General features: G+C 40.7%; 1 protein-coding gene across 1 annotated transcript in view; it reads right to left on the bottom strand.

The window, feature by feature from the left end:
• The window catches only part of klhl3 (kelch like family member 3), a 93,470-nt gene extending 78,089 nt beyond the window's left edge, over window positions 1–15,381 (bottom strand). The window contains exon 1 of the mRNA XM_008104891.3: window positions 15,071–15,381. Coding sequence (XP_008103098.1) covers window positions 15,071–15,084 — 14 coding nt within the window. The 5' untranslated portion in view covers window positions 15,085–15,381. The remainder of the gene's footprint in view (window positions 1–15,070) is intronic.
• Window positions 15,382–16,170: the final 789 nt, after the last annotated feature.

Raw genomic sequence — 16,170 nt, 5'->3', positions numbered from 1 at the left:
TCCATAAGCACAGCCCAACTGATTTTAAACTAAAGCGTGTAGTGTTACTCAGAGAGATTGTGCTTTTTAAATCCAAAAAGCCAGTGTCATTCTTTTCTGTAGCCTAGAAATAAACATAAAACCTTGTCAAACCAGTTCCATCTTTAAACAAAAAAAAAGAAAAACACATTCATTGACAGTGCTACCAATACAGTTGTAGGAAAACAGTTTCCTATCACTTCTCTGATAATGTAACCATTCCCTAAAGAGGAAAGATTGATTTAAATACAGGACAAGCAAAACCAAAACTGACCTGTGCTGCATTCCACATGGGCAGCTTCCTGTTTTCACTGGATCCTCAATCACTTGGCTCTTTAAACTTAATGGATTTCCACTGTAGCCACATTATGTGCTTAAGCAAGGTGAGCTTATGCACAAGACATTAGAAGTCCCTTTCACACAGCAGAGTTTGTTCAAATTAGACACTAAGGGCCACTGAATTATAATAACATATCTTGCCTCATTCATCTCACCCCTCTTCACTCCATCTTGAAATATTCCTCAAGACTGACTGAACCTTTGGTCCTTCAGGTGTTTGGGACTGAAATGCCCAGTAGTCCCAGCCAGCGAGGCCAACTGTCAATAATTCTAGGAGCTGAAATTCCAAACAGCTGAAGACCAAAGGCTGGAAACCACTAATCAGATGTTTCCACAGAATCAAGCTGGAGAACCTACAGATTCTTAGAGAAGTGTTCTCTCTCGGAATCTCTATATCCTTCAATGTGAAGTTGCCACAGATTTGTCCTGGAGAACCTAATTTATTTATTTATTTATTTACAGTATTTATATTCCGCCCTTCTCACCCCGAAGGGGACTCAGGGCGGATCACATTATGTACATATAGGGCAAACATTCAATGCCCATAAACACATCGAACCGAGACAGAGACAACAGACAGACAGACGCAGAGACAATTTAACCTTCTCCTGAGGGGATGTTCGATTCTGGCCACAGGGGGGAGCAGCTGCTTCATCATCTACTCTGATGGCACTTCCTCACTTCCTCATTCCAACATTGTAAATTAGTTAAACTTGCCTCCCCACTTTTATAAGTGGTATCTTATTTCCTACTTGATAGATGCAACTATTTTTCAGGTTGCTAGGTCAGCAACGAGCAGGGGCTATATTTTATTTTTAATTGACGGGTGCTCACCCCGCCACGGGCTGGCCTCGAACTCATGACCTCATGGTCAGAGTGATTTATTGCAGCAGCTGTTTACCAGCCTGCGCCACAGCCCGGAACCTAAGATTCATAGAAAGACCATCTTAATCAAATCTACAAAAGTTAAACCTGCAAATTTACAGAGTCAACTGTATAGACATTTGTGCCACACCTATGGGCACCTGGAAGGGAGCTCCACATCACAGACAAATCACAGTCAGGGCTACATAGCATAGTAAGTGGTGTTTCAAACATTCAAACAGAACCAGTATTAGAACATAACAAGTAAGATTCCCAACAGTGAGTTGGCAACCCAGGACCTTTTCTAGAACAAACAAGGAGAGAGGAATTGTACAATGTAATAGTTTCATCAACAGAGAGATCTGTGTTTCTCTTTGTAGCATAATCCTCTTTCAAGCATTCACCTGAACACACCTAAAACTAAAGTCAGAAATGTGAATGGCACCAAAGTCTTCCTGATGTCCCTGAGGGTTTGAGTGTCAATTAGACCATTTGCAATCCTAAATTTACTAGCAAGAGCGGTCAAACTGCAACTCATGGGCCACATGCTGCCCCAGAGCCCCAATTTGGGGTTCCTGAACCCCCAAAATAGGGTGCTCCATTAGAAATCCAGAAATGAAACATTGGGTCACCATCAAGTGAATTGGAAACATGGCCTCTGCCCCTTCGATTGTTATCGCTACCATTATTATTTGTTTTATGTTTCTTATTTATGAATTGGATCTGGCATTGAATGTTTGTTGTGAATCCACCCTAAGTCCCTTCGGGGGGAAAGAGTGGTATAATTATTATTTTTTATTGTATGACACAGCAAACAAGATAGATATGCTGGATTTCGTATCACAAAATCACAAGTCAAACACTTCCCAAGCGTCTAGGACTGTGTGATGTATTTTCAGATGATGCGTGCAGATCCCAGTAGGGTGGCCTTTTGCAGTTGGCAGATCGTGATTTTGTCAATGTCTATTATTGTTGTTGTTGTTGGTCTGAAATTTTATTCAATAAGATATTGTTCTGTTTCTGTACTTTTAAAATTCCCATCTGTGACTCTTTTGTTTAATGCATATTTGCTTGGAGTATGCTATATTATCATAATGTTTTGTAAAGAACATTGTGTCACAGACAAATAAACTTGATGAATATGATACATTAGTTGTAATACAAAATGCTGTTATTAGGACCACATTAGAAGTTACAAAACAATCAACAAGATTATAAGGTTCTTCTTCAAGCTGAGACATCATAAAATAGCAAAAAAGCAGTGAGAGAGAAATGTAGGAAAGTCTACATGTGAATCATAATTCAGAAATTTGAGAAAATTAACAAATGTAACTTCATCTCATTAGCTAATAAGATTGTTACGTATCTGATAGACTGTGGCATGTAGGTGGAAGGCAGCCAATGCTGCAAGTTTGCACACAGAAATATACTCAACCAATGAATAGCGCCTGCCCTCTGAGGAGAAATTAGCTCTACAAGCCAAAAATAGTATAGAAAGTTAAGATAAATGTTATTAATATAATTGGCCAAGATAAGAAAAAAAATGTTTCTCCAACATTCTGAATTTCTTTCAGCCTTCCTAAATGTTTGGAGGTCCTCCAGCAAGAATATGGTCAACTTCTACGGAAAGCTGACCATAGAAGCACACTGGAGGACTGAGAGATTCTAAGAGAGAACATTTAAATTAAATGCATTCATTTTCTTAATCTGTGCTTCTGAATCTTCTGCCAAACTAGTAGCACCTGCACGAATGCCAAGCCACTTTACTTTCCTTAAAGCCAACAAGTTTTTCCTTAGCCCAATCTCACCAGCAGAACTGCTGTTCCATTAAAGAGTAACCAGTAAATATCAGAACAGTAAGCTCAATTTTGAATATGTTACTACTAATATTAATTGCACCGCAATCAAGTTATTACATATTCAATTAACTAATGCTAGGTTTCCAGTGGCATAAGTGGAAATGTCACATGACAAACTTTTTTTTACCTGACACACATAGGCTTCTAAACCTTGAATACACTGGGATCAGCCTCTGACTAGGTCTATTGCTTTTGTCTTTCTTGCCCAATCCCCTGTCATACTCTAACCCAGGGCATTTCTTTTAAATAAATTTCTGGAGTCCATCGATTCAAAAGGTTCATGAGTAGAAGCTTCTCCATGATATACAATCCTAAAATAAAGACTGTTGAAAGTGTGATTCTTTACTTAAAAGTAGGAAGATAATCCTGAGCTGTAAAAAAACATTTACACACATATTTCTGCACATGTCTTCAAGTCACCTGTAGACAAATGGTGGCTTCATGAATTTCATAGGGTTTCCTTAGTAAGGAATACTCAGAGGTAGTATTACCAGTTCTTCCTTCTGAAATATAGCCTACAGCATCTGGTATTCATTGGCAGTTTCCAATCCAAGTACAAAGCAAGGCTGTCATTACTTAGCTTCCACAATCAGACATACGTATCTATATCCTAGTAATATTTTCTTACATTATCCATTACCTGAATATCAGAATTAACAAGAAAAATCCACAAAATGCTTATCAAAGTTAATAAACAGAACTGATCAAAAACTGCTGTGTGTGTGTGTGTGTGTGTGTGTGTGTATACACACACACACACACACACACATACTGTATATGAATTATTTACACACACACACACATACTGTATATGAATTATTTGCATTTTTTGGTTTACTGCAACTTTACTAGGTGTCAAAAATCCAATACTGGGTGTCCATTTGAACACACAACTATTACTTTAAAATACTCTGTACTATTCTACTTGCTAAAGGTTAACTTGACCTGGGTATAGCCCGTTACAAACGGACTGACTAGGAATGGGTTCTGTTTACATAATAGTATAAATCCTTTACCTTAGATGAAACACATCACCGTCACCCCACAGGAGGGCAACTCATCCATATATCAAATGGCAACTCCATCCATATATAAAACAAATAAACAATTCTAAATGAAAGCTAATCAACTATTCAATATTACTTCAAGGAATTTAAGCATAACAATTGTTTTCGCCATGATCTCTGAACCCAGAAACAAGAAGAAAAGGGGGCTAGAAACCAGATCTCATTTTTTTCCTCTTCTCCGTTACTTCAGTCTGAAACCATGCAATTTATAGGACAGCTGTGTTTCCTCTATTCCTACAGTCTTTCCACCAAGTAGAATTCCCCCTCCCCCCGCTTCACTCCTCATGAATATTTGCTAGATTTTATTCTACCTGGTGGCACAGCGTGTTAAAGCACTGAGCTGCTGAACTTGCGGACCAAAAGGTCCCAGGTTCAAATCCCGGGATCAGAATGAGTGCCTGCTGTTAGCCCCAGCTCCTGCCAACCTAGCAGTTCGAAAACATGCAAATGTGAGTAGATCAATAGGTACCGCTCCATGCAGTCATGCCGGCCACATGACCTTGAAGGTGTCTATGGACAACGCCGGCTCTTCGGCTTAGAAATGGAGATGAGCACCAACCCCCAGAGTCAGTCACGACTGGACTTAACATTAGGGGAAACCTTTGCCTTTACTTTACTATTCTACCATTTAAGTATACTTTATTCATTGAAGGCCTCCTGTTCATTACAGAGGGCTTAGATCAGAGGTCCTCAAACTTTTTAAGTGGAGGGCCGGTTCATGGTCCCTTAGACTGTTGAGGGGCCGAATTATCATTTGAAAAAAATACGAACGAATTCCTATGCACACTGCACATGTCTTATTAGTAGTGCAAAAAACCCCAACACAACAATGAAAGAACAATAAAATATTTAAAACTAAAAACAATTTTAACCAACATAAATCTATCAGGATTTCAATGGGAAGTGTGTGCCTGCTTCTGGCCAATGAGATAGTCAAGTTAATTAGGATTGTTGTTGTTGACAGACACAGGCTGGACTGTGGCGCAGGCTGGTTAGCAGCCAGCTGCAACAAATCACTCTAACCAAGATGTCATGAGTTCAAGGCCAGCCGATGCCTGCGTTTGTCTCTGTCTCTGATCTATGTTATGGCATTGAATGTTTGCCTTATATGTACAATGTGATCCGCCTGAGTCCCCTTCGAGGTGAGAAGGACGGAATATAAATACTGTAAATAAATAAATAATAAATAAATTGTGTGCCTTTGAGTCATTTCAGACTTTGGGTGAGCCTAAGTCTTAAACTGAGGGCGGGGGCCAGGTAAATGACCTTGGAGGGCCACATCCGGCCCCCGGGCCTTAGTTTGGGGACCCCTGGCTTAGATTCTCACACAGGGAGCAAGAGAGAAACAGGAAGATTTCTCCAAGTCCTTCTGTGAATACTACCAAGGTAAAAAAAAAAAACTTTTTTCTTCAGGAACACAAAAACCAACACAAAACCTGCTATTTTATCCAGATTACCATCTTTGGAATATTCCCATCCACAACTCTGTTAGTTCACCGTTTTGAAGCATGGTGATCTTCAGATTTTTGGAATGACAACTCCCAGAAGCTCCAGCCAGCATCATCAATGGTTACAGACAATAGAAGTTGTAGTGTAAAACATTTGGAGAGAACAACATTGGGAAAAGCTGCTCTAACATAATTCTTTTCAGGTACATCACTCTGATTTCCTCTTCTATGGTATATAAGCTATACACTGAATTGCCGGAGAAACAGCAAGATTCCCTATTTTTATAGAGATAACATAGACAGCTCACAAATTCCAATATATCCTAGGTTCATTTGAAGTCCCCAATTGCTTTGTTTAATTTTTCCATGCATATACAACTTCCTCTTTATTTCTGTGCCTCATGCATTGAATGGATTTCCATACTTTTTGCAGAAAAAAACTATTTTAACCCCACCTTTCCCCTGTCCAAAGCTCTTCTCTCCCATTAGCCTGAAAGGAAGAGACAATGAAAGACAATTGACAAAATTGACAATTTACCAAATGCTAGACTGGAATATATGTGATTCCCAGAGCTAGCCTTTGCAGTATTCACCATAGGCTCCTGGAATATGACAATGTCTTCCCAGTGACTGTATTAATGACCATAGTTCCCAGTCTTCCAAAGAAAGAACAGGTGCCCACCAAGAAAGAAAGAAACTGGACTCTAGTGGTAGTATTGCTGTGCTTGAGTGCCATGCATGGCTGGGCACACCTCAAGTCAGACATAATATTCAACCACTAGTTTCAATTTTTCCTGCACTTCTAGGTTGTGAAATTAAAAACTGGAGATGACTTCTGTACATTTCATGAAGATGGAATGCAGGAGGTGATAACCAACACCTTCTGAAATTCTCTTTTCTATACTACTATTAAAGGCACAAGGACACTCTCCAGTTTTCACTCTCATAACCCTATACATTTCATGTTTTTGTGTAAGCGTCCATAGTGAATGCTGATCTTTGTTTTGTTTTTTTTTAAAAAATGGCTGATTCAATAACCAAATCAAAGAAGCAACCAAAGTAACCTAGACAAATCATTCAGTGTTGGGCGTGGGTGTTAAATTGCCACATACATAGTTCGCATACACCAGGAAGGAGATGGCATTAAGGGGTTGAGAACTGACATCACACCAATGAGCCAGAAGCATGAGTGAGGCTAGGGAATAAAGGATGGCATCAAAAATAGAAAGGAGGAGACTCCTCCACATTCCTCATTTTGACATTGATGGGGGAATGGGGGCCTGCAGAGCTAAAAATAATACCGTAGTAGGGGAGAGAATAGCAGGAGCAACCAAAGCTCTCTATTAACACCATGCATTTTTAGTGAAAGCAGTAAGCAGAGACTCAAAGTGATTAAGTGCTGGAAATGAGAAAATTCTGCCACATTTATCTTCAAAGGCATCCTCTTAGTGAAATGAAAAATTCCAATATTACCATGCACACCATTCAAACAGATCCCTGAATATCCACAGATTGGTGAAAAGGCAATCTAGTCCAATCTATACCAATATTCTTCTGTTTATTAAAGCACAATAATTATTTTATTTTGGTATGAGAAAACCATGATTAACACAAGAAATAATCTAAGATAGGGTGCATATCATATGCTTGGGAGGTAGGGCAGAAAATACCATTCTACACAGCAGAATAAATTGCAGTGTGTTTTCCCCCTAAAACTGTTGACCAGCAGATTTATCCAAAGAGAAAAGAGTGTCCAAACATCAAAGGTAAGTTATGAGTGAGTGTTTCAGTTTTGGGGAGAAGACTAAAATAGCAGTCTCGTAAAAAGGAAATGATGAAGCTCTGGTGAAGAAAATGCCAATGGCAACTGAGACATGATGAGAAGATTGCCAGATTTGAGCAGCTTATTACCTTAATTCCAAACCATGACTTCACTGGGAGGGGGAAGTCATCCCCAAAGGCAAGGTGTTTTGCGAAGGATGCTCCAAAGAATTGCCTGTCACAAAGGCAATCATCCACGTCATGTGACAAAATAACTATTTTAAATTCTACCAACCCCATATCATCTCCATTTCATCTGGCATAAAAAACCCAACATCAGCTGAATATGTCAGGCCAGAAACCACCCAGAATAAATGGCCACCACAAAGACTATGCAATTTGAGCCTCTTCTGGCACAAAGGTCTCAGCCTGTACATTGAAATCCATGCTGCTGCTGCTGCTCAGTCGTTTAGTCGTCTCTGACTCTTCGTGACCTCATGGACCAGTCCACGCCAGAGCTCCCTATCGGCCGTCACCGCCCCCAGTTCCTTCAAGGTTAAGCCAGTCACTTCAAGGATACCGTCCATCCATCTTGCCCTTGGTCGACCTCTATTCCTTTTTCCTTCCATTTCCCCCAGCATCGTGATCTTTTCCAAGCTTTCCTGTCTCCTCATGATGTGGCCAAAATACTTCAGCTTTGCCTCTAATATCCTTCCCTCCAGTGAGCAGCCGGGCATTATTTCCTGGAGGATGGACTGGTTGGATCTTCTTGCGGTCCAAGGCACTCTCAGGATTTTCCTCCAGCACCAGAGTTCAAAAGCGTCTTATCTTCCTTCGCTCAGCCTTCCTTATGGTCCAACTCTCGCATCCATAGGTTACTATGCAGAATGCCATTGCTTTGACTATGCGGACCTTCTTTGCCAGTGTGATGTCTCTGCTCTTCACTATTTTGTCAAGGTTGGCCATTGCTCTCCTCCCAAGAAGTAAACGTCTTCTGATTTCCTGAAATCCATAAAGCAACCAATTTGGTGTATTCTAACATAGCTGAACAAGCTCAATGAGTGAGACCTTTCGGTAATGGGATGGAGGTCACAAAACAACAACATCCCTGCTCCGTGCTGGGATTCCTCTTCAAGAATACACAGTTAAAATTCCAAACTCCTAAGTGGGACATCTGGTTTATAATATCATCAGCACTCTGGATCTGCGGATTCTGCATTCACAGATTCAATCATCAAAGGCTTGAAAATATTATCAAAAACTCCCAAAAGCCAACCTTGATTTTGCCTGCTCTCTCTCTCCCCATCCTCCTCCCTCTACTTCCTCATGCCCCCACAGCAGCTGAGCTGCTCTCCCGCTCTCTCTCCGTTGGGCTCCGTCTCACGGTGAGCCATACACCTGGCGGAAGAGGAGGTCCCACCAAAGGCTGCGAGAAGGCCCTACCCTGTGATGGGACGAGCCTGGCACCTGACAGAAGAGGAGGCCCCCATTGAAGGCCATGAGTAATTCCTGCTTAAGATGGTGGATACTCTTGCACTAGCACTAGCCTCACAAGAGGTAGTACTAGCACACAAGTACCCACCATCTTAAGCAGGGCCTACTCATGGCCTTCGGTGGGACTCCTCTTCCACCAGCCATGAAGAGATGCCCTAAGCTTCACGAGACCTTCTCCTCTTCCGCAAGGTGACACAAAGATTCCTCCAGCTTGGCGCTTGATAGGTACCAGCCAGCTAGGCCTCCAATACAGAAGGAGGGGGAAAACTAAAATTGTTTTAATTTATTCTGTGACCAAGTTCTTAAAGGGGGAAATTGCATTGATTTGGGGGACGGGGACTGGAACTGATTAACAGCATTTCAATGGGGAAATTTGCTTTGACATACAAATGTTTTCAGTTACGATCATGGTCACAGAACAAATTAAATTCATTTGTCAAGGTATCACTGTATTCATGTTGTTATTGGTTATATCAACACAGAAGTATGAGCTATGTAGCACCATGACATCCTTACATTCACAATGATCTCTGGAAGTTATAACAAATAAACTACTGAAGCAGCAAAAGGTGAAAACGGTGAGTTTCTAAAAACCCTTTTCATAGAATCACAGAGTTTGAAGGATTCAAGAGGGGCACCTACTCCAACCCCTTGACATGCAGGAAAAAATAATTAAAGCCCACCCAACCTTTGTTTAAAGACCTCTAAAGAAAAAGAGCCTGCATTTCAAAGACTGAGCATGACAGGAGGACAAGGAACCACTACTTTCAATGCAAAATATCTATCAGATAGTCAATAATTGAAGATATTATTTTTGGATGATAACTGCCACAGTTGCAATCTCCAAACAGAAATATTCCACATTCTCTGACCAGCACTAATTGAGAGGTGGAAATCACAGAACCACAGAGTTGAAAAGGCTATCTAGTCCAATCCCTGCCAGTCAAGGACTCTACCACTAAAACATTCCTGAGGGGCAGTCACTTGACTTTGATTAAAAACCAACAGCAGATAAAAGCCCAGAGGTATAAAAACTGACATACTGCCTCACACCTGATCACATCTCTAGCTCTGTTTTATACATTAATCATTATCTGTCACCAAGGAGGCATATGGTCAGTTTTTCAAAATCTCAGACACATTCAACTTAACTTTCAGTACTGAAAGTCATAGTTTTGAAAATGCTTTTGAGAACACATCAGATGTACTGATGCAGAATTGTTAGCAGTGAAAGCATGTCAAGTCAATAAAGAGTGAAGAAGTATAGATTAGCCAAACACATTCAATGGATAGCAGATGCCTCAAAACAGTATGCATACCATGCACGCCATCTACCAAAATGTCCATGTGTGGATGCAAGGACTAGGGATAGATGTTTCCTTCTGTCAGCAAGGGATTAGAATGAGAGCAACATGGAGGGCTGAAAGCCACACTGGGTACTTTTGTACAGACTCCAGGGTCTTACTATACATTTATTTAAGTGTGGATGCACTGCAATTTTAGAAACTGTTCCTGTTGGAAATATGAACAGCCATACACATGCCTGTTCAAAAGAAACAGAAAGTTCAGAAGAAGAAACACAGGAATAAAAACTGCACACATATATTCTTTTTTTCCATCCACAATATTTTAAAATATATCTAGAAGGGAAAAAATATAGGGGAAGGTGGGACACTTACATACATTAAGTGTTTTCTTTTGCAATAAAATGTTGAGATAATTTGCAGCATCAGATAATAATTTCTGTATAAACAAATGGGCAATATTATTTTGTTTATAACAAATTTGATGGTGTTTTTAGCTTTCACTCCTTTCCTGATTCTCAGACAACAACAAAGATACACATGTCAATAAATGGAATGAATTAGTAAGATAAAGAAGCTGTATGATAAACATAGTCATTCACCCTATGAACAAGTCATTCATTTTGCAGTGTGAAATCACTTTGCATTCCAAAAGTGCATTTGCTTCATATCTGTGTATATTGTGATATTTTAATTATGTAATTCTTCCATGTTCTTAGTGTCTTCATAATTTTCATAATTTATAGTATCTTTTAAATTTATTGTTGTTTTAAGTGTAATTGCGTCAATTTTTACTGTTACCATTTTATACTTTTTGTACCTTGTTGTATTTGTATAGTGTAACACTACAGATGGTACAAATAAAGTTTATTATTATTATTATTATTATTATTTTATTCCTAGGGGCTTTGATTTATTTTCTCAGTATGTTTATGTTTCACCTGATAACCTCTTTTCAATTTGAAAAGCTGCTCATAGGTGTAGAAAATAAATAAATGTATGTTATTGTAATTAGTTATTGTGTATTGGCCTAAAATATATTTGTATGAAGGGGAGTATACATATACAGTAGAGTCCCACTTATCCAAGCTAAACAGGCCGGCAGAAGCTTGGATAAGCGAATATCTTGGATAATAAGGAGGGATTAAGGAAAAGCCTATTAAACATCAAATTAGGTTATGATTTTACAAATTAAGCGCCAAAACATGTTATACAACAAATTTGATAGAAAAAGTAGTTCAATACGCAGTAATGTTATGTTGTAATTACTGTATTTACGAATTTAGCACCAGAATATCATGATATATTGAAAACATTGACTACAAAAATGGCTTGGATAATCCAGAAGCTTGGATAAGCGAGGCTTGGATAAATGAGACTCTACTGTAGTTAAAATAATGCCATAACTGACTGGGCTATATTTCATAGCACAACTCCTGGCTCCATTCTGACAGCAATTTTAGTCACAATATCACCCAAAATGTGACCAGCTCCAATTCCTGACCAACAGACATATATAGATTTGTAAGGTTCTTCCTTGTAAAATCTCAAAACACTTAACAAGGCTTGAACAAAATTCACAAGAGCCCTTCCTTGTGAGACTTTAAACCTTCAGCATGTCTGGTGAGCAGTCATTCCACAAAAAATCCTCAATGAAGTACATACATCGTGACCAACAACGGAGTGTTTGAGAGCAGGTAGTGGACCGATGGTTACACATCCACTCTTTCAATAAGAGTAAGTGTATGTATGGATTGCTATACAGCCATGAAGGAATGCAATAAGATTGAGAAACATAAGGACTTATCATTAAGTACCAAAACAGAATCACACATGTCTTACTATTTCTGATTTCTGTGTATAGTTATGGAAGCTGGACAGTGAAGAATGAAAAATCAACTCAGCTGAAATGTGGTGCTGGAGAAGAGTTCTACAGATATCATGTATTGCTTAAAAAAACATGATGTCATAGTCCTGATCTGAGGTAACCATGCATGTTGGGTTAAAAGAACACTTTTGCTGGCATGGGTGTGCAGCAGGCATTGGCTGGAAAGGCTTAGCAACTTCAGCAAATGGGTCTGTAAGATAATGTTTTAAGCCTTTTTTTCACTGCCAACACAGGTTTCTCACCCCCTTTGTACCCAGTTGTATACTGTCACTATGGGATGCATGCAAAGCCCCAAGCACCTGTGACAATTCATTTGAGTCTACCTAACAGATGGAAGGACAATATAGCTTGTGAAAAATGCACATGATCTTTCCTACCCACGTTACTGCAATCATATGTACCTATGAGGCATCTGAATGATACCACACCACAAGGAAACAGCTCTGACACTGTCTGCCTCAGCGTTTGTGGTCTTCCTCTGATGCACACTGTGTCACAATGACTGCAGTCCATAAATATTCATGCCAACCAAAACTTTTTAGACCTTAAAGAGCCACAAGACTCATAGTTTTAATACTGTCACTCCCTCACACTGAATATGCATGTAAAAGAGAAAGTGTCCGATTCTACTGCATTGCCCAGGACTTGCTCACAGATACACTGGATCCCAAGGAACAATTCAAACAAAATGCCTTCAAAAAACTGAAAAGCACGTCAGGCCATAGGAAAATAGCATACTGATATCTACTTCTTTCTTGCTTAGCAATTGTTGTTTTAAAGCAGTTCACAATGTGAAAGGGAAGTATTCTCCATATCCTGTTTTTCTAAGAAAGTAGCATTGACAGAGGAACAGTTTATTGTTTTGCTCATTTCAACATAATGGGAAGAAAAACAACAATTCTGCATACTGGAGAACACCGAAGCAGCCAGTCTAAGTCCTAGTTTTAGGGAAAAGGTGGGAGTATCAAAAGTAATAATGGTGATGGCAATCATAGCCCCTCACCATGATTTGTACATTAACTCTTATTATTATGCTTTGTTTTCATAGCCTCACAGATAAACTGCCCATGAACAAAGTACTTACTGTAGGTAAGTACTGCAGTGTTTGCCTTTTCATCTGCCATGTTTCAGGTCACCAATAATACTGGTTTTGTCTATGCTTTAAAAGGCAGCACAGGAAATGTTTCTACAATAGATCAGTAAGTATTTTACTACTGTTTTATTCCTTTCATTTCCTAAAAAAAATCAGAAACAGAACTATGTATGTGTGTGTATGTGTATACATATTTGCTCCAGGGGAGAATATATTGTTTAAATATGCATTGAATTGAGAGCTCAGGCTCATCTCAGACACACGGAGGTTAAAATCTTCTGGGGAGGCCCTGCTCTTGGTTCCACCTCCCTCGCAAGCGCAGTTGGTGGGGATGAGAGACAGGGCCTTCTCTGTAGTGGCTCCTCAGCTCTGGAACCCCCTCCCCAATGAGATTAGAACAGCACCCTCTCTCTTGGCCTTTAGAAAGAAAAAAAGACATGGTTGTGTGACCAAGCTTTTGGCCAGTAAATTAATGCAGTGCAAGAAATAAATAGGGAATATGTGCAATTGACAATTGGAACGACCCGGTCTACGATTTTGGATCACATAATTTTAATGTTTATATTAGGTGTATTAATACTTTTCTTAATGTCTAAATGTTGTTTCTATCTCATGTTTAATAGTCTTATTGTTTTTAATGCATAGTTATGTTTACCGTTTTAGATATATGATTTGGTTTTCACGTATGTATGGAATTGAATGTTGCCACAATTATGTTGTAAACAGCTTTGAGTCCCCACCAGGGGTGATAAAAAACATTATATAAATACAGTAAATAAACAAATACATATTCTACATATTCTCTCCTTATATAAATTAAGATGCTTCCTTCTGGCGAGACAGCTTCATATCACATGAGGACAGCCCGTCACAAGATCATTCACAGTGGTGATGTGATCGTATCAGGTCCTACTGTTTGATCACTAGGAAGCCACAGGTGGATTACAAGCAGGATGCCTTCACACGCAAAGGCTCGCAGTTCCAAGAAAATCCAAGTCAGCAGCCAAGGCTTTCCAACTGAGGTGACCACATTCCCCTTTGGAGAAAATAATTTGGGGGGGGGGGGGATCACCCTTGCATCCTTTTACTCAAATCCTCCCATTCCCATAGCAACTACACACAAGCATGCACACAATTCCTGTAGTTTTTCGGAGTTTCATTCAAGCCGAACAAGTTAGCCTTTCACCTATACCAAGGAACCAAGGAGGCGTGCATTTGTGGATTAGAAAGTGAATTCCAGAACAACAAGGGAGGGAGGGAGGGGGAGAGAAAACCAAGCTGGAAAAGGAGAGTTCGTGCCAGAGTCAGCAGCCCTGGATTTAATCACTTCTCCTGCATTTTAATGCCACTGCCAATCACACCACCAAACACTCCTGGTTTCACCCTCTTCCTGGTGACCTTATTCCACCCTGAATAAGGTCAAACGCCTTGAGTGTGGGTCAGTTTTTCCTTTTGATTCTTCCTGGGCATGAGGAAGGAGTCCTTCCTGTCCCAAGGAGGCCTCCTTCTCATCAAATAATAATAATAACAACACAGATTCTTATGAGACCTGCACAAACTCCAGGACATCTCGGTTCGGTTGCTTCCAAGGTGTTATTGTTGTTGCTGTTGTTATTATTATTATTATTTGCCAATCTCCAGAGAGAAAGAGGGAAGGGGACTTTTCCCAGCAAGGGCCCTCGGTGACAGGAAGTGTGAGAAAGAGGGATCTCGAAAAGCGATGGGCTTCCGTAGGCGTTGGACAAACATCAACCTCCTAGGAAAAAAACACAAAACCATTCATCCCTGAGAGGCGGCTGACAGGCCTCCAGGGGGAAGAGGCTGCTTTGAGGGGCCTTCAACTTAGGGGCCTCTCAACTTAGGAGGGATGCTTACCAGGGTGTAAGGACAAAGGACAGCACAAACACACACATACACACAGAGAGAGAAACCAACCTTTCGTCGTCCATTGTGCGCCTGAGCCCTGCATGCACCCCTCGCTGGCCAACGCGGCCGCCTCGCCTTTCCTCTTCCTCCTTTCCCTTCTCCTCCTCCTCCAGCGAGAGAAATCAGCGCCTGCTATTCAGCATGGCTGCAGCCCGCTTCCTCTCACTCTAAAAGCAGCAGCAGCAGCCCAGGCAGCTTAGCGTTGCAGAAGCAGCAGCAGCAGCAAGCAGAGCGCTCCTTACCCAGAGCTCCCCGCTGCTGCGCCTGCCTTTGCTCCTCCAGCCTCGGCGGCCCACTCCCTTCTGCCGCGGCCGCCGCTACTGCTCCTCCTCCTGGCGACTCCGGTCTCCTAGCAACAACAGCGGTGGGCCTCGCGAGCGCAATGGCGCCTGCCTTTGGTCCTCCAGGGGTTGGGGCTCCTCTCCCAGAAACCCCGCCCATGGCCCGCCTGTCACTCATCCCCAGAGCCATGGCAAGCATTCCCAGATACCATGCAGCTACGGACAAGACTACATACCCTGTTTCCCCTAAAATAAGACATCCCCAGAAAATAAGACCTAGTAGAGGTTTTGCTGAATTGCTAAATATAAGGCCTCCCCTGAAAGTAAGACCTAGCAAAGATTTTGTTTGGAAGCATGCCCAACGAACAGAACACCAGAGCATGCAGGATCGGTAAATGTACGTACCATAGAGTGTTGTACATGGAAATATTGGTAGTAACAAGAAATTCTTGATAGGATTCACAGTTTGTCTGGTTATGCTGGTTTATGATGACAACTACTGTACAGTATATAATAAATGTTCATTTTTTTGTTCAACAATAAATGTGAATTCTTCTTCATGAAAAAATAAGACATCTCTTGAAAATAAGACCTAGAGCATCTTTGGGAGCAAAAATTAATATAAGACACTGTCTTATTTTCGGGGAAACACGGTAGGGACCCCCAAACGCAGCCTTGCCCAAACACGAATCAAGGAACGCGGAAGGCAGTGCAGACTGACTCAGCCAGAGAAGTCAGCCATCGCAGAGCATTTGATGAACCAACCTGGACACAGCATATTATCTGAGAACACAGAGATGCTGGACCACTCTGACAACTACACAGAGA

The sequence above is a fragment of the Anolis carolinensis genome, chromosome 2, assembly GCF_035594765.1.
Source record: "Anolis carolinensis isolate JA03-04 chromosome 2, rAnoCar3.1.pri, whole genome shotgun sequence".
Taxonomy (NCBI): Eukaryota; Metazoa; Chordata; class Lepidosauria; order Squamata; family Dactyloidae; genus Anolis; species Anolis carolinensis.
The sequence above is the reverse complement of the archived record's forward strand: the minus strand, read 5'-3'. Positions and strand labels throughout refer to the sequence as shown.